This window comes from Octodon degus, unplaced genomic scaffold (genome assembly GCF_000260255.1).
Source record: "Octodon degus isolate 3935 unplaced genomic scaffold, OctDeg1.0 scaffold00126, whole genome shotgun sequence".
NCBI lineage: Eukaryota > Metazoa > Chordata > Mammalia > Rodentia > Octodontidae > Octodon > Octodon degus.
Genome location: NW_004524702.1, coordinates 7853056 through 7880823, shown reverse-complemented (window position 1 = coordinate 7880823; position 27768 = coordinate 7853056). Strand labels below are relative to the sequence as shown.

Below are 27768 nucleotides of genomic sequence, written 5' to 3'. Positions count from 1 at the left end.
GAGAGAGAGAGAGAGAGAGAGAGAGAGAGAGAGAGAGAGAGAGAGAGAGAGAGATGGAGACCACTACAAAGCAGCTCTGAGTACAATTTCAATTAACCAATTGGCTTTTCATGTTTACTTTGAGTCTGTCCAAGACCCAGGCCCCTGTGCCCCTGTTCTGGAGATGGGTAGCAGGTTCGTAGTAAGTGAACTTCTATGAGTCACTGGTCCCTGCTGAAGCCTGTAGTGGCCTGTGAAGCTGTGACACTTCAAAAGACATAAGGCCACAGCTGAGAACACTGTAACCCCTATTAACTAAAAAGAGACTCAAGATGCAGGCCCCAAACTCCTATAATAAATGTCAACTGAAAGGTAAGGTAGTTCTTCCCACCCACCCCCTTTGTTTGAAAACCAAATACTTATGTGCTGCCCAGAGAAGTTCTTTGTCCCCTCAGCTCTGTGAGAATTTCAAATTCTGTTAGGTTTTGAACCTCCTGTAGCCCTAAAATCATAGCACTTGACTCTTTCATTTAAGTCTTTGCCAAACACTCATTTGGGAGATTATGGGCTGGATCAGTTATGACAGAAGTCAGCAAGGAGGAAGGGTGAGAAGGGGAGGGGAGGGGACAGGAGGGGTAGAGAGGCTGCACAGGGCTTTGACCAGAGCAGGCCACAGACACAGCTCATGGTGCCTTTGTTCCCTGACCTCGTGAGCCACAAAGGCTGACCATAGAACATGTTTTCTGTGTCAGAAAACATTTTGTGTCCTCCTGCTACTACTCCACAGCTGGGAAAGGGCTGGCCGGGACAGGGCTCAGGCATGCAGCAGAAGAGCACCCTTGGAAGGCCCTAACCCAGCTCCTGGGCAGGCTGCAGCTGGGGAGGGAGGCTGATGCCGCTGTGCAGAGATGCCTGAGGCATTTCCTGGAGTGAAAACCTCTGCCCGGGCCGACCCTCGAGAAGGGACTGCCAGTGTCCTCAGTGTCCGTGTGAGGATGGGCATGGCGCATGATGCAGAGCACAGGAGCAGCTGCACAGGTGGCGCTCAGGAAGCCAGGTAGCTGGGGGCCAGGTGTGACATGGGGTGGGTGTGGGGCAGGGTTTGCAGAGAGCAGGAATGGGTTTCCAGCAAGGGGAGAATAGGCCAGAGTGGGGTTTACAGATAACCAGGGGAGGACACAGGGCTACTAACTAATCAAAACCCTGCAGTGGCCTGAGGGCAGCAGTGTGGAGGGCCAGCGAGAAGCGAGGAGATACCTATGAGACTTCCCCACTGAGTAATGGGCAATAGATGATCCCAGGGAATGGCCACGTCTCCTCTGAGTGACCGGACAGGACACTGCACCATTTCTAAAGTGCCCCAGGAACCTGTGATGAGCAGCACTCCCTGAGAAGGCACCGCATTTCTGCCATGGTCTCTGGGAGGAAAGGCCGGTTTCCCAGCCTCCACAGTTGTTACACACGGGCCTGGGTCTGTAGTCTCATTAAAAGAGGTGAGAGCAAGAAAGAGATGGGAACAACCTCTAGACAGTGACCTTCAGGAGGGCTTATTATTGTCTTCCTTTTCTCCTCTTGGCAGCTGGAATGCAGATGTGGCCATTAGAGCTGGAGTAACCATGCTGACCAGTGCAAGCACCAGCTACAGGCTAAAGACACACAGCTGCAAGATAGCAGACACCTGGCGGGAGCTCTGCGGATGGCGCCCTGGCCACCTGCACCCACACTTCCATCTCACAGCACAGTTCCTGTCACTTATTAACCAGAGCGAGGGCCTGCAAGAACCTGAGCTTGAGGACTGAAAAGCCAGTCAAGGAAACATACTTCACATATGCCAGGCCCTGCACAGCTGGTGGAGGCTGGGAAACTGGTTCTTCCCGGAGACCATGAACTAAGATGAATAATAACAAGACTGAAAATTGGGATAGAGGGGGCCTGCCCATTAGCGCAGTTGTTTAAGTGCCTGCTTAAAATAAAGCAGTCAGCCTCAGGGTGCTGTGGTTTGATACCCAGATACTCAAGCCAAAGCAGACCTGCGCTGAAGGCAACCTGAGGCCACCAAAAAAAAAAAAAAAAAGAAAGAAAAGAAAGTAAATCAGGATAGAAGAACTGGAGAGAGGGGAGGAAAGGGGATTTTAAAAAAAAAAGAAGAAGCTGTAGTGCGTACATGTAGCCATTCCCTAAAATGACTGTAAACTGCAAATATGTACAAATAAAGGCTCTCTGGTGAGGGATGAGGATTCTGGAGTGCTCTCTGCTGTGCAGACAGACGCTGTTAGGAGACCTCACAGCCCATGCAGATAGGGGACAGTTAGCACTGCTGCTTCCTCCACTTCCTCTGCCCCCTCTGAGTGCCCCCGGGCCAGGGCTGGAGGGCCTCACGGCCTAACAGAGTGCGAGGGGCCCTTCCAGGCTCAGGAGCAGGCAAGGAGCAGGACTCTGGGGCACTGCCTTCCCCAAACTACAACTGATAAATAGGGAACCAGAAGAGTAAAAGCCACATGAACATTACCCTGGAACTTCCTCGGTATAGTCGGCAAAGCTGATCAAATGCTTGGATTTGCTGTGGATCCAGACCAGGTTCTGAGGTTGCCTGTGGGAGAGAAAAAAGATTAAGCTACCTTCCTGGCTGGGTCCATGGGTAGCCACTGGACTTGCCCGATACCACCAGGAAATGGCCGTTCCTTCTTCCAGTGAGGGAGAGAGTTCATCGCACTTCTATTAGAAATGGGCATCTCCCACAGCAATCCTTCCCTGCTGCCGGCTCAAGGGCCCACTCTGGGCCCATCACAAAGCAGTCCCCCATCTTCCACACTCGCACACTTCCCAGATGGCTTCCTGGCCCTTTGTCATACTGTGCAGAGCACCTGTGAGCCACCCAGCCCTGCCTGCCCACTTCCTTTGCTGAACCCCTTCTCTGGGGGGTGGGGAGGGTATATAATTCAGGAATGTTTTTACGCTTATGTATAAAACCAGAAAAGGATATCTTTCTGTCCCATGAGCCCACAGTCTTCAAGGATCCCTGAAAACAGCACACGTGACACAAAATGAGTGATGCGGGGCTTGGTGATGATGTGGGTACTCATGTGCGTGGGCTGGCTAGGGGCTGCGGAGCTGTGAGAGGCCATCCATAGACATGTTGTCACAAGCAAGCCCTTGCGGAGGTGGCCCCCAATGCCTGTGTGCAGGCTTGAAAGAGACTCAGGAAGAGGGTGACCGAATGGAGGAGGAGGCCATCACACACGGAGCACTTTGGAGGGCAGAACCCTGTGTGTGGAATGTGTCCCGTGGTCATCTCATCTGATCCATCTGAGAGGTGCTGGCACATCCATGTTTCACAAAGGACAGGAACTTCAGAAAGGATAACATACAGAAACTTTAAGAGGCATACAAATTTAACTTGTCTTTTAGGAATGGCTTTGCTTCTTCAAAAATCTCCCATTTGTAGGAAACAAGAACTACTCAGGGCTTGCATAATGGAAGTAAGCACTGCACAGGGCTCACGGTGCTGCCCTGAGATCTCAGCCCAGCCCCTGCGTGGTGGGAAGGGTGTGCAAAGATCTGGCATGCAGCAGTGACAACAGGCTCGAGTCTGCTGGGCTTCCCAAAGATAACGGCAAGGTGGTCTGGCTTGTGTCACCTCAGCTCATTCTCATGGAGCAGCCTCTGTGACCCGAGGTTAAATGTGCCCTGACACTTTAAGAAACATTTTCTTAATTACTTGGTAGAAAAGTGTGTAGATAATTTCTGGTTAGTCAGATACAGAACATCCAGGGAAGGTCCAGGCCAAAGAGGACCTGAAGATCTAACACATACTACAGTCTTGGCCTAGGAGAGATAGCTTGGTGGTCTAAGCACCTGCCTAGAAAGCACAAGGATCTGAGTTTGATCCCCAGTACATGCTGTGCTAGCCCTGAAACTGGGCATGGTGGTACACACCTGTAACTCCCACGTTGGGGAGGCTGAAACAGGAGGATCACTACAAGTCTGCGTCCAAACTGTGTAGTGAGACCCTGTACCAAATAAATAAATAATGAAAAATATTTTCACAAATACTATGATCTTAGCTCAAAGTATAAGGAGGAAAAACATAATTCATTGCCTTTGAAGGACAGAACAGAGGGAATCCTGGGCCTGGCATCTCACTGTTCTAACTGCAGCACTGCAAGGGCAAGGCGGGAGCAGAGCTGGATCAGAACACAGGCAGCAGCCCCGCGCTCAACGTGGGGGCTGCGGCTGCACTTCGCTTGGTCTCCACTGACTGTGACGAGGGCTTGATAAGGAGGGCTCAAAGGAAGCAGCCTGAGAAGGGACTGGCTGGAGCAGTTAATTAAAAAGGTGGCAACAAAGGCCAAGCCAGCACAGGACAGCAGCAAGAGGAAGAGAAGGTCTGTCCTACACCACAGAGTACGTGAGTAAGCAGGCCTTTGCCTTGAAGGGATCTTATAAACACAAAACTACATTTTGTTCATGCTAGTACATCGGACACTGGGATGGCAAATGCAAGTGATCCTGGTCACTTCTGCAGGTTGGCTGAAGAAATTTGTAGCAGACCATGTACCGAGAAAATCTGTGTTGAATACCGCGGTCTTGATGTTACTAATCGTGTTGTTTTTAGTGTCTATCACTAGGGAACTCGGTGCTAAATGGTGTGTAACCCAGAAGTAGCAGCCGCATGGGACTTGGCAAACATTTCTGAGTGCTACTATGAGCCTTGGCTTTCTATTGCAGCCCACAGTTTTGTTTTGTTTCTTTAATCTATATTTCCTCATTTACTTTCTTTCTGCTAGGGCACATATTTTGGGAGTCAACTCAAAATTTTGTAGGAAAGTAAAGGCTGTGTCAGATCAGACTTAAAGAATGCTGCTGCTAAAAATAGAACCATGCTGTCAAGCCCCCAGGAAACGCACGGTCCCGACTGGGGTCTATTCCAGGCGCAGCATAAGCAGGCTGGCCCTGGGAGTTTGCTCATGGAGGCAGAAAGTGCAGAAGTCTCAAGTGATAGTCAAATCTGTGTTCTCTGGCCCAGTGCTTCTCAAACTTTAATGTACACAATCTCCAGGAAGGATCTTGTTAATGCAGATACGGCTAGCAGGTCTGGGTGGGGCCTGACATCCTGCCTATCCTGTTCCCAGGCCATGCTGTCTGTACTCAGAGTAACAGGGCTCACTCTGCCTTGGGAACAGCGGGGGTTGGGGGAAGCTGCCTCCCTCCTCACTGGGCCCTACGGGTAATAGAACACTCTCAGGTGGAGGGTGGTCTGTCTAATTCAACTGTGCCAAACCAGCCAAATAATTCACATTTGTTTTCCTAAAGCAATAGGATCAGGTATGCTGTTTTCAGCATTCTTTGAATTCACATGTATGCTGGTGATCCCTGTTAAGACTTTAACACTATGAGAATGTTCCTGCCCTGAGGTTTATTTGAATCCTACTGAGGTACAGGCCTTACACCTATTTTACTAACTGAGCAAACAGAGTAGTGTAAATTGAGGAATAAAAGGCTCAGAGGTTTGTCCAGTAAGAACATGCATGCACACGCCGGCACACGTGTACTCACACTCGGGCAGGCTGGCCCTGAGCTCTGGGCTTGCTACAAGTCCATTTGTCTCTAGGCAACTTAAGCTCCTTGAAGAAGCCGAGAGAAGAGGGCTTCCAATGAAGACATCCTTCGGAAACTGAACAATGTGCTTGTGCCCTGAATGTGAAGTGACTAAAGTGACAGGCTCTTCCTTATGACCCAACTGCCACCCTGAGCACCCAGAGACAGCTCTGGAGAGCACGTGCTGGACACCTCTCCTTTGATCTTGGTGCTAAGATGTCTGGAGACAGTCACGTGAGGGGAAATGGGCATTTGAAGCAGGGATGGTGAAACGCCAAGACACCGAGTGCCCGAGCTGCACCCAGGTGCTGGTGCACAAAGGTGAATGCGCAGGCAGCAGTAGCGGTTCCCAGATCCCGGGGCAAGTAACACCCTACCAAAAGCTGCACCTTCTCCAGTGGTGACAGGCATTCAGAGACTGGCCAGGCATGGTGGCGGGCCTGTAATCCCACACTCAAGAGGCTGAGGCAGGAGGATCGCCACCAGTTTAAGACCAACTTGGGCTACACAGTTTAAATCGAGCCTGAACAGCACAGTGAGACACTGTCACAAAACAAAATGTGACGAGATGAGACGGCTGGTGGAGCAGAACAGCCATTCGCTATCCATTCTCCAGGGCAGGCCTCCTTTGAAATCATACTTTTGAGTCCAAAGTGCACTCTCCATGAGGCTCACGAGTCTCAGCTCCACCGTCTCCCTCGCTGCACCTTTGGGTTCCTCAGCGCTGCCCACAGAAGAGCTTCCTCTCCTCTTCTCCTGTGGCGGGGGGTAACAGAACTCACTGCAGCGTAACTCGCCCTTTCTGTCTCTCTCTTGAAATGTGAGAACTGGAGCATACTCCTCTTCCAGTCCCAGCGTGCTGCAAGAATCCATGTCAAGTTTATTTTGCTGTCAACTTCTGGAATAACACGAAGCAGCAGCTGCTCTTCTGGCCTTACGTGAAAGCACAGGAATTTGTCTTCTTATTTTCAAGAATCTCTGGACTTTATAAGCTCCTTTTGACCTTAGGCATGTTTCTCCTGTACCTCAAACTATCCATTTCATTTTGTTTAATCCAGTTTTGGGGAAAATTATTTTTAAAATGTCAAAAGACAGGGCTGTGGATATAGCTCAGCAGCACAAATGCCTGCCTGGCAAATGCAAAGTCCTGAGTTTAATTCCCAGTACAGGAAAACAAAAACAAGAACAAAAACAAAAACACAAGTACCAACACCCTTAAGAATAAGGTAGTAAAATTAAGCTGGGGCTCGTGGTACATGCCTATCATTCCAGTGACTTGGGAGGCCAAGGCAGAATGATCACAAGTTCCTGGCCACTCCGGGCAACTTCAGCAAGAACTTTTTTCAAAATGAAAAATAAAGAGGGCTGGGGGTACAGTTCAGTATACTTGAGCAGTGTACTACATATGGGAACATTACTTGCCTATCATGTACAAGGTGCTGGCAACTGCAAGAAAAAAAAAGGTGGCAAAATTTACCAAGTGACTGGGACCTGTGGTTAGAGTCTCTTTCTGCGGCTGCCTTCTATCAGAGGTGACTGAGGCTGTGGCAGCGCAGGGCAGAACCTGCTTCCTGAGTGCCCGGGACAGTGCAGAGGCTCGGAAGGAGTGTGCTCTACAGGGCGCCATGGGAGCCCGAACCCTGGCTGCAGTTATCGCTCGCAGCACAATCTCAGGTGTGATTCTTGTCCTCTGTGAGCAGGACAATTGTGGTTTTGGTGACAGACATATGACACAAAGCAGCTGAGATAAGAGAAGGGAATGCACAGGGAGAATGCAGATGCCCAGATGCAGTGCCCATTCCGTTATGGTCCCTGCCCAGGCCAGGAGAGGGTGCTGGCATTGCAGACAGGGCCGGGCTGCAGCAGGTACTGCAATAGGCACTGCAACATGAACCCTGCCCTAACACAGCTACACAGCCAGAAAGAAGGGAACATGGAAGCACAGGGCACAGGCAAAGCTAGCAAGGCTGTGTGTGTGTGTGTGTGTGTGTGTGTGTGTGCGTGTGTGTGTTGCTGAAGAGGGACTAGGGTGCAGGAGAGAGTGGAAACTGCATGAAAGTGAGAGCCACCGAGGACAGGTCCCTGTCTGTCTGTCTGTCTTCTCAGTCACCACTATGCAACACTGCTTGGCACATGGCAGCTGCAGAATCATGATATGGATCAAATGGGTGAAGGATGGGAAGGCGAGGAAGGCAGGCTTTCTACTGAGATTTGCTGCAGTTTTTAGGCAACAACACAGGGCAGGGCTTCTGACTGGCAGACCTGGGCTAAACCTGGCTCTCAGCCGAGTGGCTCTGGGCAAGGTCTGGCTTCTCCTGGTCTCAGTTTTGCTATCCCCAGAGCTCTACTTTGCAGAATTATCATGAGAAGTACAGATAATGTGTGGGTCTGGTACCTGTTTGATTTAATAAATACATGGCAGCAATAGCTGCACTGATGGAAAGAACAAGTTGAGAATAGGACATCTGAGCTCACCCTGTCACCAGCTCCCTGCCTAACCTGAACACGTCAATCATTCTGCTGGTCTGAGTCTCAACATACTACAGGGCAGTGCCACACTGGGCCACATGCTATTAACAGGCATTTAGGGCATGAGAGTTTCAAAGAAAGCAGTAATGTTTCCTGAAGTTAACTGTGGTTCTCATTGTGTAATCAGAAGTAAAGTAGGGCAATAACTAGGGGCTCTGTCACAAAGACTCATGATAACCCTGAAAGGAAATAACAGATTCAGTCTATGGACGCTGCACAGAGAAGCTGATCAGCTAAATCAGTGTCATGCACAAAATTAAAACGGGAACAACAAAATTTGAACACAATCTCAGTATGAACAGTCCATAAAAGTGCAGCACCCTTCCTGTATTCCCAGACCCTCTAACCCTCAGCACAAAGCTGCTCCAGAATGGTGCTCCAATCGCAGTAGGAGGAAACCTGCACAGGACATGGTCTGTGAGAGCAGATGTCTTTTTTCCCATGCAGTGAATTCCAGTGATAAGAGCTGAAAACTAAGCTGGGGCTAAACATTAAAGGAAGAAACAGTGGCAGCCCTGGAATGACCTTGTAATACTCAGCATTAAAGTAAATCCGGAGGAAAATGAGGTCCTGATGATCTACAAGAGCCCTAGGGAGAGGGACGTGGGGCTACACAGTGTGCCAGCTCATTTCAAAGCTCAGTGACTCACAGATGTGGTGGAAGTGAGAGCTGTAATTACATCCGCTGGAAGGAAGAAAACAACCCGGGGCTCTCAGGACCCACAGGCCTCTAACCAGCAGCACATCCAGCTCCACTGCAGGGCCAGAGCAGGAAGGCCAGGCTCCTCGTAATGGATAATACTGATTCTAGGACTCGGATGCACAGCGTTCCAAAGCACACAGGAAGACAGGCACGGTCACAGAGGGCTGAGCTCTGCCTCCCTAATTCTTATTCTGCACAATGAATGAGACCCTAAAATCAAAATCCTAATATCATTTCCTACTTGTCATCCCACACTAACACATGAGGTCAAACTCAGCTTGTGAAACACAAGGGATGCTTAATTCTTCAACACAATTTGCCTTCAGTGCCTTCTATGGGTATTCTCTACAGTTTGATGGTACAGGTGGAATCCCATCAGTGGAATGAGAGCTCTATTTCCTGCTCCCCTTGCCTGCCCTTGGTCTCAGTTTTAAGTTTATCTCTACAACCTGTTACACGGCTTGGGCAGACTTCTGCCACCACCTAAGCTGACTCCAAGCTCTAACCATTTAGAGTTCTTGCCTAAAATGAAAGCTCTCAAAGACCTCAGCACCCCTTCTTCCCCTTGTAAGCAGCTTTCCTACTCACTCCCACAGTGCTCAGGCCACCCTGACCTCCTCCTGCCCACACATATCCTAATGCCCCAGCGTTCTCCACAGCTCACAGCTCATCACGAATTAGGTAAGAAAATAATAAAGCAGGCAGAAAAGGTGCTAAGATGCCTGGAGAGAGGGGGAAATTGGGCAAGACGTCTCTAAAAGGAGATTTCATGTAGAGTAGCAGGCAGGGCTCTAGAATGACAGCCCAGAGTGGCTCTTCACGGCAGGAGGGGAAATGCCAGTTAAAAGGGTGAGAAGAGAAGGGTCAGCCACCATCACCACCAGGGCAGTAGCTCCCAAGGATTGGGTATGTAACCTGCATGCCGGCCACTGTGACAGGCACTTCATGTGTGTTATCTCAGTAATCACCACAAAACTACGAGCTGGGTACTTTTGTTAGCATTATTTTAGTTTAAGAAACTAAGGTCCTGGAGTTCAGCGATGTGCACAAGGCCACTCTGGTTGGTGGTGGTCGGCAGATCTGAACTGGGGCCGTCCAATTCCAGAGATTCCTTTACCACAAGTTTTCAGTGTGAATTTGGAAGAAATCTGACAAAGAGCCTCTTTCAAGGGAGCCAAAAGGTCGCATCAGGAGCAGACCTGGTTTTGCCTGGCCTCAATAAGCCTAAGCCATGTTCTTGGAACACTGATGGCTTCCTTCTGGGTGTGCTTTGTGATTCTGCTCTAACTTCAAAGTTCACTGCAAGGGCTTAAATAACAGCACCAGGGGGGGGGAGAAAAGCAGAGAGGGAAGGGGGAGAGAGGGAAGGGGGAGAGAGGGAAGGAGGAGAGAGGGAAGAAGAGACAGAGGAGGGCGGTGGGCGGGAGGGCGGGCAGGCAGGCCAACTGCAGCTACTGGGAAGTCTGAACCAAAGCCCACTGACAGGCGACTATGTTAAGAACAGTGAGAAATCTCACATCTGATGGAAAGACAGATTTGTACACATGCTAGGTGCTCAGGAATGTTTTCTGCCATCACAGAATGAACTTAGTTCAGCCACTACTCATTAGTGACCATAATTAGGTACATGGGTACTGTTTATGTCAGTTATCTAATATATAAGATGGAAAAAATATCTGCACAAATGGAAAAATATTCACATTACAAAGCTTTGCTGAGGGAAGGGGAAGGAGATAAAAACAGAGAAAACATGTTTCCTGTTGTCCACTGGTCTATAGCTTAATGGTAATTTCTTTCAGGTTTAAAACACACATTAGCCCAGGTACGAGCTCTTGTCTCTAGGTCATATGTAAGGAAGCTAAGGTTTAGACATGTTAAAATATGGGTTAGAAGAGGGGCAGCACTGATGCCATACTGTGACAAACATAAGCTAACATAAGGCACTGTAAACGCGTAAGACACTCACTCTAGGCTTCCTGCAGACGCTGTGAGCTGCTTGGTCCTCTGGGCGCTGACCCTGCATCTGTCTGAGTACCTCAGCCAGAGTTGCTGTAGCACAAGCCATGAGGCTACACGACATAAATGTCACTCCACTGCATAGGGGAGCACATATTTGGTTGAATCTGATCATTTTGCTTTCTTACAAACAGAAATGTCCTTAGCTTGAGGACAGAGCCTCTGCAAGCCATATGCTCTACCTGCACACACTTGGTCACTCCCTACTGAAGTTGTTTTGAAAGGAGACAACTTGGGGAAAATCCATGGTGGCAAAAGCTGATGATTTCATCATGCTTTAACTGATTAGGCAACCGCAGAATGTGGCCTGGGCTTCTAGATAACTAATGCAACTCCCTGATCAAATTCATTAAAATCTGCCTATTACCGTCACGGGGATTATTATTATCAGGAAGGGCTGGCCGTCTCAGTATAACTGCTTTGCAGGCATGGGAAGCTCAAATTCCCAAACAGATTATAAAATAATTACTGGATGTTGCCACCGCCACCATAACAGTGGCATTATCCAGAGTTGTCATTATCTAGAGATGACAGGTCAGAATGAGATCATCACAAAGAGAAACAGAATGACAGTACTGGGAGCTGAGAGGCTGGGACCCCCAATCCCCTTTATTCCTGAGGGTGCAGTTTTATGGAAATAAAGGTCTCGCTACATGGTACATCACAGCTATTCTATATCTGCTCTTTCCTCTTGTCAGGACGAGATAGTGCAAAAACACCAAGACCGATCTTTCTGGGAAGTGGAATTACAAAGAGCTTCTCCACAGGGTGCTCTTTCTATTGCTACTCAGAAAGCACTATGTGTCTTATCACTGACCAAGTGTTTGGTCTTAATCTAAAAAGAGCAAAACGAGGAAAGCGTTCACCTCATCGGTGCAGTTGAGGCTCGGCATCATTTGGTCATCCGAGCCCTACCTCCCTAAGAAGGAAATCCGACAGCTGCCTTGATGGCGTTGCTGAGGGGCAGCAACAGGAAGGAGCTTCCCTGAGGGACAAGGCCCTTCAGGACTTTTCTACCAGAACCATGTCTGCTGAAATACTTTCAATTCAAGTGTTCCTGCTCATCTTAACAATTTAGATCTAAAAATGACAACACAAGCAACTGGAAGAGCAGGGTTCACCCTAAAATTAGCAAAATCCAATACAAGTTAACAATGCAATTATAAACCAAAGGAAAACACACTGATGCATGTGACTGTATTGCAGCTATTTTAGACAGCACTTTGCTGTATGAAAGAAAAAATCTTTTTGACTATTTTTCTCTGTAGGACTTGACTGTCGGGAGGGGAGGCACAGTGAAACAGGAAGATATAAAAGAAGAGAAAGTATGACATTAAATTATTGGTGACTGTGACATTTTTAAAAAGCCCACCAACTTTCAAATTTTACTATTAAAACATAATGGTGCTGGACTAGATTAGCTCTCCTATCAAATAAATATAAAATTGGCCAACCTTGCTCAAAAGGCAGGTTTGTCATCTTTCAAAAAAGGGGACACGTACAGAGTTCCCTGGTTTCTCTGGAATTCTGGAAGTGTGACCCAGACTGCAGCAGGGAAAGGACAGCTCAAGTAGAGCATGGAAGCCTGGTCGAATTAGGACTCAGAAGCAGGAGCCCGAGAAGGCTGCAATGGGCGGTGAGCTGAATCTGAAGAGGACACAGTTAGGTAGCTCCAAAAAGCAGTATTGGACTCCAGATGCTCAACACCCCAGTACTCACTCTGTCCATCACACAATCAGAAGGTTATAGATATGAGTAGGAAAATGTATCTAAATCATGTAGAGCACATACTAGTTGATGACAATACTATTTTACTAATCTAAGACGTTACTGTACTCTGCTTTTAATCATTATTTTAGAGATTATTCTACTTATAAAACATGTTATAAATGTTAAACACTATTTGTCCAAACTCACAGCTATATCTATTAATCCGAGCAACAGATTTGATGATAAAAATAGGTAATATGCAACCATTGCTAATTTACTATTCTTGCTTTGAAAATCTGTATAATATCTATTGTTGAGACTAGGTGTGGTGGTGTATGCCTATAATCTCAACACTGGGGAGGCTGAAAACAGGAATATAACTACAAGTCTGAGCTGTGTAGTAAGACCTTGTACCAAATACATTTAAAAAGAAATCTATTGTTTTATATCACCCTGTTTCTGTCTTTGTTTACAATATTTGTTTTTGCTTTTGTTTTTACTCTTCAAAATTAAATTAAATTTAAAAAAATAAATGTTAAACAGTATGTTGTGATCTATTCAATATGGGGCCTCCCTAAGGGCTTGAAACGTCTAGAACAACATCTACCATCATCAGATATTCTACTATACAACCAAAGATCTAAAATTTAAACTTGTTCATTTCATTATAAAAGAATCAATGTAACACAGACAGAATGGATTTAGGATATGTGTAGAAGACAAAAAAAATACAAATGTCATACGGAAGTGAGTTCTGTTGGAACAGACTGCACTAAATATCAGCCCACATCTCGTCTATCTTCTCTTTCATTTCTTCTGCTTTAACAGAAAGAGATTTGTTTTTTAATACACCCAACCAATGTTCTGATACTGTATAAAGAAGTGTGAACTTCCAGGGAGGGTACATTAACTGGTTTGGGACAGTGGTCCTGACAGAAGGCTGTACTCTGCCATTACTGTGTACCAGCCACCTAAGAACACCATCAGGGCAGCTGAGGGCAGCCCCAGACTCTATAGCGCTGTGCTGCTTGGATTCTATGATCTTTAAAAATAAGTGATAATTCAGCATAGTGCAATTAACAATAGCCTCCTGAGTTGCTTTAATGTTCAGTAATAGTCTGGTAGCTGCTCTGCACACATATTGAAAAGAGATAACTGCCATGTATTTAGGGATGTACCTAAACGCATCAGGAAACATTGCTGAAAGAAAATAGCCCATTTGTAACTCTATCAATAGCCTCAACTATATGAGCCAAAATTCCAAGAAGATGGTAAACAAAGAACTGTGAGGGGGTACACGGATGGAATAGAAAGCCACTGCTAGCACTGAGGTGATCTCACATACAGACCCCTCAAAGAGATTCAGGATCTGAGCAGAAACAACCATGCAAAAGTGTCATGTTGAAAATAGGAACTTCAGTCCTATTAGCTCTCAATGGCCATACTACGGTGACTAGTGCATGAAGCTACCTCGGTGCCTGATGATGAACTGCAGTGTTCTAACCTTGGGTCTGTTTTACACAAATATTTTACCAATGAACTGGATAAAGGAAGAGGCCTATGCATGGGGTAAGAAATCATTCTTGAAAGTTAGGAAACAATATAAGCAAAGTTCTGCACTTGGATCCAGAAACAACAGCGTATGCATTAGTAGCATGTGTGACAAGAATCACGAGTTTGATATCAAATATGTTCATTGAGTCAACCATGCAAAGAACTGTTGGTGGGGCTGGGGAGATGGCTTAGCGGAATAAGCGCTTCCTTGGCAAGCGCAAGGGCCTGAGTTCAATCCCTGGTTCCACACAAAAAAAAGAACTGCTAGAAATGTTAATGTGCTTTTGCTTCCATTTTTAGAAAGAGAATTTAGGATAAGGAAGGTGATGATATCATCTTGTTTTCAAGTCACCTCACCTGAACTACAGTGGCCATAGTGAAGAGATGGGGTGAGATGGGACATGATGAGGGGGAGATGAAAAAAGAAATGCCCTGCAGGTGTTCTGTCAGGCAAGAGAAGAACAGACTGCAGATTCATGACTTCGCTTACCTGAAGGCCTGGGAGGCTGTTCTCTTAAAAGCAGGGTTAGATATATTTTGGTACCTCCCAGAGGAAGGACCACGATAAATGGGCAGAGGTGTCATCCACCATAGGGAAGAACTGTTTCAGAGCTTCCAAAATGGGATGTCCTGCTTCCTCAGGTGGTTGGTTCTCATGTAGAAGCAGAGTACTGGTTATTTAAAGATGGATAAGGAGAGATCACACCCAGCAGACAGCCAGAGATGCCATCCTACCCTGCTCCCAACGGAAACTGGTGAAACATATTTAAAATCAAAACAACCAGTCATTTCGAGACTCTGGAAGTGGTCTTAATATAAAGAATAGCCTATTTACCTTATAAGTGAGGCAGCTAGCTAGGGAAAGGACCTAAGAGAGAGTTGGCTAATCAGCCATATTGATGGGAACTGAAAGAACAGACAGTGAACTAGGACTTTGGTTCGAGGATACACTTCCTTAAACAACATGGAATGAAACTATGTCCTACTAAAAGGTGGTACAGTCACTCTCTAATTTCTTGAGTTCTGAAGAACTTCAAATGCAAAATAATCACTTTTTCCTCTACAATGTCAGTTTCTTTTAAACTCTGTATGTTGAGGAACTGAGTTGGAGAGCTTGAGTTCCATTTGCTCATTTTAAATCCAAAGAGTCAATGTGATAGGTGGCCACTGAACAAGTGGGCAATTCCTGTGCTCAGCTTATCTACATATAACTAGCTCTCGCTAAGAGACCATGTGACCACCCATTCAGCACTCTTCCTGGAAACCCAGGAGCTATTTTTTTTCTCTTTTGCAATAGAATTCTTCTGATCTTCTTTGGTTTGCAACTTCACTCCCTGATGTTGTGAGACCAGGGACTCAGCACATCTGACACCTCCCAGGTTGGGAGTTGTTTTTACCCATCATGGTAAGGGTAAACAGCAAATGAAAACACCATTTTCCCCAAAGCACTATGAATTTGTTTAGAACACTGACTGTCTGTGGTATCTGGATCAAGACTGTCTCCTTTCTACTTCCCAACTTCATGAGGTGGAGATTCACACCACACTTCTGAAGTCAAGAGCAGAAAGCTCTCTCTCTCTCCTCTAAGATCCCAGTAGGAAGACTTTTTCCCAGAAGAAGAAGAAGACTTCAGCAACTCTCATCCTGCCTTTGGTTCAGCATGTCAGGGTTAAGTTCTAGATGAGTTCAGTTCCGAGGCGGTAGGGACTCTTTCTTCTTGCAGACTTAGATGGGGTATGAGTGTTGAAAATCCTGGGGCCCTGACTGCCATTGCTCTGGATTTCGAGACAGTGGTTCCATGCCAGTGAGGCAGGAAATCAGGGTGTGGAAAACTCGCTGGGTAGGTGTGTGTGACCTGTCCATCACAGAGATCCAGGACATGCAGAGAAGTCCTGCACCTGAGACCAATCAGAAAATGCTATCTTTAATTTTTCTTGTGAAAAAGCAAGGTAAAATGGCCTAGATCTGACATCAGAGATACAAAAGGAGAGGGAGACGGATATAAGGCTGCCATTAAGCTCTTGACCACTGTGCTCACTCTTACAGTGGATTGCTCTCACCCTGTAGAGTGTGCCTCCTTTTCTATGTTCAGCTGTAGTGAATGCACTTGTATTCTCTCAGCAGAGCATTTCTTTTCCTACCTTTTGTGCAAAACCTCACTAACTTTTGTGCTTGTTTTGTCCAATTCTTTGTTTAGGACAAGAAGAACCTAGAAAGAATCTCTACAGAAGGAGTCCCCAGAACCCAGTAACACCAGGACAAGGTAAGTCAAGAAGACCAGATGCTGCAGTGCCTCCTAGAGGGGGTAGAGATGGAGGGGTGGTAGAAGTAGGGCATGATATTCAGAGAGAAAGTTGACATTACCCTATTGTCAACCCTAGGGTCCTGGCTCAGGGATCGTTCTTTGGGAGAGAAGCAGGCCTTTAAACATATAGTTTCTGCTTTCTTCCTAAAAGAACTGGCTTTAGACTGGGCATGGTGGTGCACCCTTATAATCCCAGCTCTTGGGAGGCTGAAAACAGGAGAATCACTATGAGTCCGATCTATGTAGTAGGACCCTGTAGACCCTGTCCTAAATTTAAAAAACAAAACAAAATAAAACAAACAAACAAAAAACTGGCTTCATTGACGACAGAGCATAGAGATGGTGAAACCTAAGTGTGTTCTCAACAACAGCAGAAGGTGTGGTTAAAGGGAACTAGGAGGAGATTCACAAATCTAATGAAGACACAATTGAGGCTGTATGCAGAAGGGAACTAAGGAAAAAGAGAACTGGGAGGAGCCTACATGAGGCCATAGGAAAGATAAAAAACAGACTTCAGAAACTATTGTTTAAAAAAAAAACAAAACACCACAATTAGACTAGATTAGCTTGAAGAGCAACTTATGTCCTAAAGGCCATTGTTGAAAACAACACAACAATCATCAGGCAATTAGTGGAGCTTAAGAGCTGGGTGTGTTCAGAAAAAACAGAAAAAGCCCAGCCACTACCACTGCAACCCCGTGGTAACAGTGGGCATATCTCAGATTGTATCTCCCTGAGGTGTAACTGTGGAGGGAAACAGACTTCACTAAATTAATCCAGCCAGTCATTCAAAAACTGTGAACATGCGAATCATAGTAACAAGCTGGGGTAGGGGGCAGTAACAAAGTATACAGTATATTATCAAAAATGTCCAGTCTCCAGTAAAAATATGAGATATGTAAAGGAACAGGAAAGTATGATACTCCTGGGAAAAAAAGCAGGTAACACAAACTGCCTGGAGAATAACCAGATGCTATATTTAGTAGAAAAAAAGCTTCAAAATAGTTATTATGCGTATGTTCACAAAACTAAAGGACAGCGTGATTAGAAAAGTAAAAGAGGGCTGGGGATGTAGCTTAGTGGTACAGTGCCTGCTGGCAGGCACGAGGCCCTAAATTCAATTCCTAGTACCAAAAAAAGAAAATACTGAAAAGTAAAAGAAGCTAGGTCAACACTCTATCAAATAGAGAAGTGAGCAAGGAAATACAAACTATGAAAGAGAACCAAATGAACATTCTGGGGTTGAAACTATAGTAACTGAAATAAAAAATTCAGTAGAAGGTGAACAGTACATGTAAACTGGCAGAAAAAAAAAATTAGTGAACCTGAAGGCAGGCCAACAGAGATTATGCAAGCTGAAAAATCAAGAGGAAAAAAAAAAAAAAAGAATGAAGAAAAATGAACAGAGCTTTGGAGAAGAAATGTGAAGCAGCAAAGATAAGCAAAAACTGAGAATTTGTTATGAGCAGATCTGCTTGACGAGAACTATTAAAGGAAGTTTTGCATGAAAGCAAGTGACTACAGAAGCCACTTCAAAGCCACATGGAAAAACAAGGAGAACTGGAATATGTAATCATGAAATTGTAAAACACTAGAAATGAGCTCCTTTACTGGTTCTAAAAAGCAACTGTATAAAATGTGTACAACAGAGTTCTGGGCTAAAAACACACAGAAATGTTATACATAGAAATGTATGTACATGCATAGCTACACACATCAAATCTGCACAAAGCAGATGTATAGAAGCAAAGGCTTACTAAGCAAATGGCAGTGGATACAGTAAAGTAATATTTACAACAACATATTGCCGAGTTTGTAACATTAATTAATGTACTATGTATAACAATAATACCGCAAAGGAGGAGAGGAATAATGTTTTACTATATAACTGGAATTAAGCTAGTTTAAAACAGAACCTGGATCAGAAAGGCTAAACTATATAAGGGAAATTCTAGAGCACCACAAGAACCTTAAAAATTCTGAAAAATCATTAAATATTCATGAAGACATACAAATGGCAAACAAGCACATGAACAGATAGTTATCATGTCACTAGGCAACTGCACACTTAAAAGAAGTATGATATCGCTAAATGATACCATCATTTTAGAATGGTGAACATCAAACATTGACAATACAAGTTCTGGTGAGGATGCAGAGTAATAGCTACTTTCATTCATTCTTGTTGAGCATGAGAAATGGCATATCCACTTTGGAAGACAGTTGACAGTTAAGAAAATCTGAACACGACTGCTATACTTGGTAATCTCAATGCCGCCCAGAGGACCATGTGTTGAGCACCTGGTCTCCAAGGAGGCACTCTTGGGAGTTACTGTCCATCTTAAGTGGTAGGGGCTATTTTGAAGGTCCTCAGGTCCCTCTGGGGTGCCATCAAAGGTGATGATTGGACCTCAGGCTCCTAAGTTCTAATTTTTAGCTCGAGGTGTTCTATTAATGTGTTCTCGGCATAATGTGCTGCCACTACTAGAGGTCCAAACAAAGGGGACTGCTTGATCATGAACTGGAATCTCCAGAACCATTAGCCAAAATAAACTGTCTCAGACATTTTGTAATAGTTATGGAAAACAAATACGATAATCTTAACATACAATGTAACAATCCTGCAACAAGGTATTTATCTAAATGCGTGGAGAACTTATGTCCACACAAAAAGCCACATATATGATGAGACTGGAGCTTTACTCATCCAGGTTTTTACTGTAAAAACCTGGATGCAATTAAGATGGCCTTCAATAGGTGAATGGATAATTTTTGGCACATCCAGACAACGGAATATTTATTATTCAGTGATCTGAGAGAGAGAGAGAGAGAGAGAGAGAGAGAGAGAGAGAGAGAGAGAGACAGAGAGAGAGACAGAGAGAGAGAGTGAGTGAGAGTGAGCACACTATCAAGGCATGAACAGACACTGAACTCTTAAGTGCTGATTGCTAGGTGAAGGAAGATAACTGGCAACAACTATACACTGTCTAACTACATGACATTCTAGAAAAGGCAAAACTATGAACATAGTAAAAAGATCAGTAGCTGCTAAAAGTTTGGGGAAGAGGGAGGGAAGGGTAAGTAAGTGCTCAGGAATTTGGGGGATAGTGATACTATTCTGTATGACACTCTGTAATAGATACATTTTATTACACATTTACCAGAAATCACAGAATACCCAACACAGAGTGAACCCTATATAAGCCATGGATTTTAGTTAATAAGAATGCATCAACTATAATGAATGCACCATATTATAAAACACTCATAACAACATGTACATAGTGGCTATGCACAGGTACCAGTTCTGTCCCCTAAACTATTAAGAACACGCACACTTTATTTCAAATCAGCGTCCTTCAGACGTCTGAAAGCAACTAGACCCCAGCTTCCTTACATTAGTATAGAAAGGCACTTGGCTTGCTGAGATTTTCAATCCTCCCTATGCAAAAACACAGACCAAATCTTGTTCTTGGTTTCCTCGATGGTTTTTTTGTTTTGTTTTTAATCAGTAAAGGTTCTGAAGTGACTTTGGATGAAAAGTCCTACTATGACAGACTAAGGAAGATGCACTGACATCCATGGAAGGCTTTCCCTTTGCTGTTTTGAAGGACTTGCATCTTTGCAGGAAAGAGCTAAGGGTGGAACAAACGGATACTTAACCCACCACTAAAAGTTGGCCTAGATAATGATGCAGCTACCACAGTGTTTTCATTTTCTGTTTCTATTCACTTGTGAAACTCAACCAACCATTCTCAGGACCATCCAGCTGAGATACTGTATCTAGCTTTCTTGTTGTTATAGAAACAAAGAAATAGTAGCTTGGTAAGACTTTTTCTGGTAAGAACAACAACAAAAAAAATCCCTGTAATCCAATAAATATTTGCAAGCATAGTTGTCTTCACTCCCAACATGAGTAGCAAGTGTAGGAACTGAGTTTTAGAAATCTCTCACCTGAGTACTCAGAATAAAAGAAATAATCTCAGAATAAAATAAAAGAATAACTTGAATATTAGACTAACTGAAAACCAATTTCTCCTCCAGGTTAGTCACTTACTGCTGTGCAGATGTGCCAAGAGAAGACTACATACTTTATTGACTTTGGTCCCTCCAAAGCCTGGCACCTAGTGGAGGTGCTGAATATTTACTGGATGGAGCCACAGAAATAGTGGAAAAATTTTTCACTCATTCTCTATACTTTGTTCCTAAGTAGAAGTTACTCTGAGGAAACAACTGTGGATGTCTCAGTGGCACAACTGGCCTGAGGAGTCTTTGACTACAGTGCAGGCAGGACTGTGGAAAAGCTACCTGAGACTAGTTGACATCTCAGAAGGAAGCAGACTTCTGGGATCAATCTTTAGACACAAAGCCATCTTTGGTGAGTATGCATATGACACACCCAACTTTAGCTATAAAAATCCCTGGTGGATATTTCTTCAATAGCCCAGCAGAGATGTATCACAGCTAAGTGGTCTCTGATGCTGCCATCAACTAACTCCTTTCATCCACCTCAATCACTGTCAACACCTGCCATTTGGATTTTGGCCTCCCACTGTAGTGGACAGCTGTGTCAACTGTCATTTGACAGCAGTGCTTCCTGACTTTTAAATCTCTGATCATCCATGATAAAACAACAAAAAGATTCTGGGGAAGCATGTGTATCTCCTAACTTTGTTATTATCCAATTAGAAAGAAATTTTATTTATATGAAATAAATATGATATACAAACTGTGTATACTACACATACCTATACAATAAATATTTCTTTTTTTTGTTGGGGAGGGAAGGGTCAACAGGGTGCTCAGGGTCTCACCACTACATCGGACTCGTAGTGATCTGCCTGTTTACAGCCTCCCAAGTGCTGGGATTACAGGCACACACCACCAGCCCAGTCACAATTGCCATCTCAGCGCACCCTGGGGGCGGGACCTACACAGCAGGCCTGGGGTCTGAGGATCAAACCCCCAGCCCCCACGCCTGCTTGCAGGTGCTTTAACCCACTGAGTTATTTGGCCAGCCCTACAATAAGTATTTCTAGTCCACAGCTTTTGCGAATACCTAAATGCAAATGGCTATGGAAAGATACATGGGGTAGAATGTGTCATACCCTGACACAGTGATGTCCTCAACTGTGACTGCTGTGCGAGGCGCACGTCCCAAGAAGTTAGCAGAGCCCGTCAGAGCACTGCTCCTGCTCCCTTCCCGCAGCACAGGAATGCATCTCTTGGCAGGGCTGGAGATGACGACAGAGTCAGCAAACACTTTCTTCAGTTATGAGTCAACAGGGACTCTGGTGCATCACCAAACTGCTGCTGCTTTTGTTTTTCTTACTCACGTCACTTTGGCAGCCACTATTTGTTTTTAAAGAATACAAAAATCATAATAGAAAAAACCAGCATTAGAAATTGTAGTGGATTTCTAACTGGCGGTCAGCTTGTTACACCCACATGAATTAAACTAGCGTGGTGCTGAGTGTGCAAGGCCCACCTGAGGGTTGTTGCCAGCAGCAAAAGGCAGAACAAGAGAAGCTGCCAAAACGCTGTTATGGATGCTATTTGGAGAAGCTGTTGGAAGCTGCTAGTTCTCTTGGGCTGTTTTGCTGGAGGACCTTGCCATGCTGGCTTTCCCAGTGAACTGGAAAAGCTCTGATCCATATCTTGAGCATCACTTCCTGGCTCCAGAGGGGAAGATAGTGCACTGTTCAGCCTCAAGAAGCTTGCTGCATTGGCTTTTCTGATGGGAACTCAGATTTCCTCATCGCTGGAGGAGCTCAGGATCTCACTGTGGCTAAGGATGGCTGTGGTACTTTTAGGGGAGCTCTGGTACCTGGAGCATTGCTTCCTAGCTCCAGTGCAGATCCCTCAGCCTGCTAGCACAGATCCTTCGTCCCACTGGTATAGACTTCCTAGCTTCCACCACTGACCTGTGGGCCTTTCCAGCACAGATCCATGAAGCAGGCCTGCATGAGACATTGTTGTGGGCTCCAGGCCTCCAGTTGGACTGGTGGGAGGCACTGTTATGAGCTCTAGGTTTTCAGCTGGACTCATGCAGGATATCAGGATCCAGTCCCTTAGTTGGAGTCTCTTAGTTTTTACTGTGGATAGATTTCCTGCACTTGTATATAATTCTTGGGTGATTCCTTATAAACTAATATAATAAAACATGTCCTGTACTATATTGTTCGCCTTGCAAAAACCCCAAACCATGACAGAAATGATACAAAATTTCACTAAACAAAGTAATAGGAATCCAACAATATATTGTTGAATTAATGATGTTATCTTCAAATTAGTTGTTTAGGTTATCTGATATAAACATGCAAAATTGGTTAAAAGAAAAAACAAAACAACAACAAAAAAGAAATATATAAGAACTTCAAAAGAAAAAAAATAAGAATAAGGCAATCACTGTTTAACATACACCACCGCTTCCATCCGTCAATGCAACTTTGGGAAGAGAAACTCTAGCTCAAGGATGAAAAAAGAAGAGACAGACAGATGTACACAGACAAAGGATATGTAGACATACATATACATGAACACACACACAAACATAAACAAAGACTTCGCATGAATGGGGAAGTACTAGGAGGTATTGAGTTTCATGTTGATCTTCACGTAAATCTCACTCAAAGCACTGCTATTCAGCCAAGCTGGGAGTATGTGCTGAATCAGGAACAATGTTTCATTTGTTTTTCTTCCATTTATTAGAGCCAGAAACCTCTTATCTCCTCAGTCCCATAAACAACTACAAATCCTGTGGGATTTCCTTCATATTTCTTTCCTTCCTTCATGGACAACTGAGTGAAGGCTTTCTTCTATACTTAGACATACAACAGTAAGAAAAACTGATGTGATTCCTGGTCTCAGGACACACTTGCTCTAGTGTGAGATGTATTTTAAGAGGCAATCTCAAGACATCAAGGTGAGTACACTGGTAGAGCCTAGTTTAGGGTGCTATGAGTTCAAAGAAGGAAGGACCCCCTAACTGACAGAGTGGAAAGAAGAATTTTCTGGACAGGGGTAGGTAATACTGAGTTGATTCATCTACATAGCTTAGGGCTAGGATCTTTTTTCTTGGCTGGACAACTGACTTGACATAGCTCAGCGGCATAAGCACCTGCATGACTTATTTTTCAAATTAGCCTTTTGCCTTTACATTTACCTTTAGTGGAAACTCTTATCCTCAAAATAAAAAGCAAACTTCACAGACTGGGGCTCTCTGTGATTTAGATCTTGGTTCACCTATCACCAGGCCTTTTCACACTTTTACACTGAAGACAGACACTGCCTCACCTTTTTCCTCCATTGTGCTACACTCACACCATCTGCCTGGGAGACTGTTTCCCTCATTCTTCAAAGCTAGATCAAGCTTTCTGGAAAGCCTTCTTTGACTCTATACACTGGCATAGGCATCTGTTACTGTGCACTTATCAGTAATTACAGACACCATTACCACCTGATAATAAATATGTGCTATTTAGTTTGGGCTTCAACTTGGGTGGTCAGAGGCCCTAATTAAGAATCCTTGGGCTGGCGAGATAGCTCAGCAGACTAAGTGCCTACTTAGGGAAGCACAGGGACTGGGGTTTGATCCCTGGCACCACATGCTGTGCTGGCCCCACCCCCAGACATGCTGAGCTGGCCCCCAGGCTAGGTGTGGTGGTGCACCCCTGTAATCCCAGCACTGGGGAGGCTAAAAACAGGAGAATCGCTACAAGTCTGAGCTGCGTAGTGAGACCCTGTACAAAATACATTTAAAAAAAAATTATTCCTTATTTCAGGGTTGGTCAGCTAATATGGAGTCCCTGAGAAAGCTACTAAAAGCCCTACAGCTCTTCATTTGTTGACCAATACTTAAGACTTTACAAATCAACTAAAAGAATCAGACAAACAATTCCTTTAATTTATTCAGTTAGTGGCTTGTTAATCAGTAAATACTAGAAATGAATTATTATTGAATAAAAGATATCCACAATATGTAGATTAAATAAAATACTTTAGATAGTCCTAACTCTTGCACAGAAAAGGCTGAAGATTTTTTCACTTGTCACTCTGGCACTCAGGAGTGCCAGCTGGGGCCACCAACCCCAACATGCGCTCCTGCTATTATGTGCTATTCTCGACAGAAGCCCAGACCGCTGGGGCCGGCAGACCTTGAACTTGCAACTCCAAAACCACAAACTAAAAACAAAGCTTCTCCTCTTAAGTAGACGATGGCTGGCACACGGAAGTAACTCAAAGCTGAGGAATGCGGGCTCGCTCGAGCTCCTCACATTGGAGTGTGCTGGTGCTGAGTGGCAGTAATCATGGCCTCAGACTTGTCTGTCCTCGCTGCTTGACAGGGATGCAAGAGATTTTCATGTACAGTACCTATTAGGGCTGTTCAGACAACATATTTTGTTTTTATTCTTTGCTTTTGAAAAAGTCTCAGGGGATTCTACAGACAGAGAAAAGGGACCTGTTTTGCATACAGCTTTGAACCAAAAACCTGCTGTTAGTCAACAGAGCCAGTGAGTTGTTATTTTTGTTCTACTATCCTTTGCTGACATGGATGGTGGTTGAAATTTTTTTTTTTTTTTTTTTTAAAGGCAAAGGAAGGAAATGTTTCACCTATCAGCGAATGAAAGATGACAAGAGAAAAACCAGCAGAAATATCAGTGTGTTTATGTGCTTCAGTGGCAGCACTGCAGCTAAGGGGAAAGGACTTCAGTGATTCTCCTGATGTCCTCTGAGTGCTGCTCAGGTGAAGGATTCTTAGCCCGTCTGCACCACAGCGTCTACAGGCAGGCTGGGCCTGAAACAGCCAGATGACAGGGCTGGTCTGTGGGCGCATGCTGAGCACCTCTGTATGGCATATGCCGAAGTGCTTGTATCTCTGGCCAAGTGTTTTAGACATAGCTATCAAGAGGGAAAACACACTATTATTAAAAAATATGACATAATTTTCCCTCAGAATACCTCTCACTGACACTGTACCTGGTATAGAGGATGGGAATTCTAGAAACTGACAGTCTTCAGTTGCCAGAAGACAGAGCTGGGCCCCAAGCCTCACTTAGCTTCTCTGGACAAGCCAAATAGTCCTGGCAACATGTCATTAAAGGATCCAATCAGAAGAAACTTCTGACAGCATTAAGATGATTAAATACCACTGCAATTTCAAGAAGATTGTTCAAGCTACGAGAATAAATACACAGAAGGAGGAATTTAAAAAAAAAAAACATGAAAACTCACCTTCTTAGCAGTAAGATCTCCTTTGGACTGATGGTATGATGGAGACATTTTTATCTGAAGAAAAAGGGCAAACATTTCAATATTTAGTTATAGCTTAGGTTTATTTCATCCAAATTCAGTCAATCCAACTAGGCTTGGGTTGTAGCTCACTGGTAAAGTGCTTGGTGAGGTTGTGTGAGGCCTTGTGCTTGACTCCCAGCACTCCAAAAAAAAAAAAAAAAGCCAAATCAAACAAAAAACAAATCCAGAATCCACTATATTGGTATAACAGAGATAGAACATTTCCAGAGGAACAGTGAGTGAGTAGATTTTATATTAAGTTCCCTCACAGTTCTTTTACAGATTAAAGTCAGTAGTTATCCAAGATAAAAAAAACATAATTAGAGTAAGAAAAATGGAAGAGATGGTCCAAGATGGTTTCACTTACATGGCATGGAACTAAACAGATATAAAACCTTGGTGGTACTGTAAACAAACAAGGCAATAAGGAAGTAATGGGCACTGTGTTTGCAGAGGTAGGTAAGAAGAAATGAACTCTTGATATAATAATGTGTATGAATATCTCAAATAATTATGCTGAGTGAAAGAAGCCAAAGTGTTCATATTTTATAAGTTTATTTATCCAAAATTCTAGAAAATGAAAACTAATCTATTGTAACAAAAAGCTAATCAGTGGTTGTCAGGGAACTGAGTAAATTTTTGATAGTGATGGATAGGGCTATTACCTTGATTATGGTGATAGATTCATGGGTAGCTAAGTACATTTGTCAAACTTGTATACTTTATTTATTCATGGTTTATATTAATTACCATGTTACCTCAAAAGGCATTGTTAGAAATGTGTAAGATGTGTTAAAATAGCAGCTAGAAAGAAATTTATGGCCTTATAAGCTATCTTTGAAAGCAAAAAAGAGCCTGTTTCCAACCTGAGTAACTAGAAATACCCAAATAAGATCTGAGTAAGTACAAAAAAGGAAATGAAGAATAGAAATCAATGGACCAGAAATCACTAACAAAGCCAAAGTAACAAGCTAAGTGCAAAGGACACCTCTTTAAAAAAACAAAAAAGATGAACCCAAGATGATATAAAAAAATATGGACAGTTTTCTATTAAAGAAATTGACCTTTTTTCCCATAATTTTTCTAAAATAAAAATTTCAAGTTTACATAGTTCCAGCAGTGACTATACAGTATTCCCATATTAATATAGAGACTAACATACCAAATCAGAATATCCACTTATTAATTTACAATGAAAAATACAATTAAGGCTACCAGTAATTCAAAGCTAATGCCTGTCTAGAACAATGTAGAAGAAATCTAAGTATGTGAGGCCCAATTGCACTCAAGGTCTGAGGCCTCTCCCAGTCTGAAGTCTAATTATAAAAACCTACAGTACAGAAGATGAAGATGTTTCCTATCATGGTCACACTGCCATTCAAGTAGGACCAGGCTTTTTTGCTCTTCTCCCCTGACTTTAAGAATAACTTCAGAAAACATACCTCAGCTCAAAGATCAAAACTGCTGGCTGTCCAGATTGCCCTTTCAGATTTAGCAGGTCTGCAAAAATTAGACTTGACAGTCCTTGTTGTAACATACTGTGACATTAATACTCTGGAATTCACTCCAGATGTATGATGTAGCTTGCAAAAAGTGATCCAATTTTAACTCCTGCTATGCTCTTTTTGAAAAGACAGAAAATAGATTTTCAAAGCGACGTAGATATTTAAGCTTAAAAAATGACCTCATGAAAGAATCTGCAGACTTTTATTTAAAACAAGCCAAGAACTAGCTGTGGTGGTGGACAATTTATCTGAGAAGGCTGTTCTCTGGAGATTAAGTCAGAGAGTGTTTGATGTAGCAACAGGAATGGTTCAGCATCCCTCATGAAAGGTCTTATTTTTCACTTAACAGGACTCCTTCTGGAAATGCCTCAGGCTGTGCAGCTTAAAAGATACACTTTAAATCCAGGTGTGTAGACACTAGGTCTAGGGATATGGAAGGTATCTGGAGCTATGGCCTAATGCTGAACTTTTGTGATCTTAGTTAATAAAATGATTGCTGACTTAAGCAATCTGAGCTGAAGTTAAAAAACAGGAAAGCCCTCCTTATCAATTAGCTTTTTTAAAGAAACAAGCTT

The 27768-nt window shown here is 44.0% G+C and overlaps 1 protein-coding gene across 1 annotated transcript in view; it reads right to left on the bottom strand.

Moving 5' to 3' along the window:
• The window catches only part of Vps8 (VPS8, CORVET complex subunit), a 241770-nt gene that overhangs the window by 1889 nt on the left and 212113 nt on the right, over positions 1 to 27768 (bottom strand). Inside the window, 2 exon segments of the mRNA XM_023700650.1 lie at positions 2489 to 2569; positions 25629 to 25682. Coding sequence (XP_023556418.1) covers positions 2489 to 2569; positions 25629 to 25682 — 135 coding nt within the window.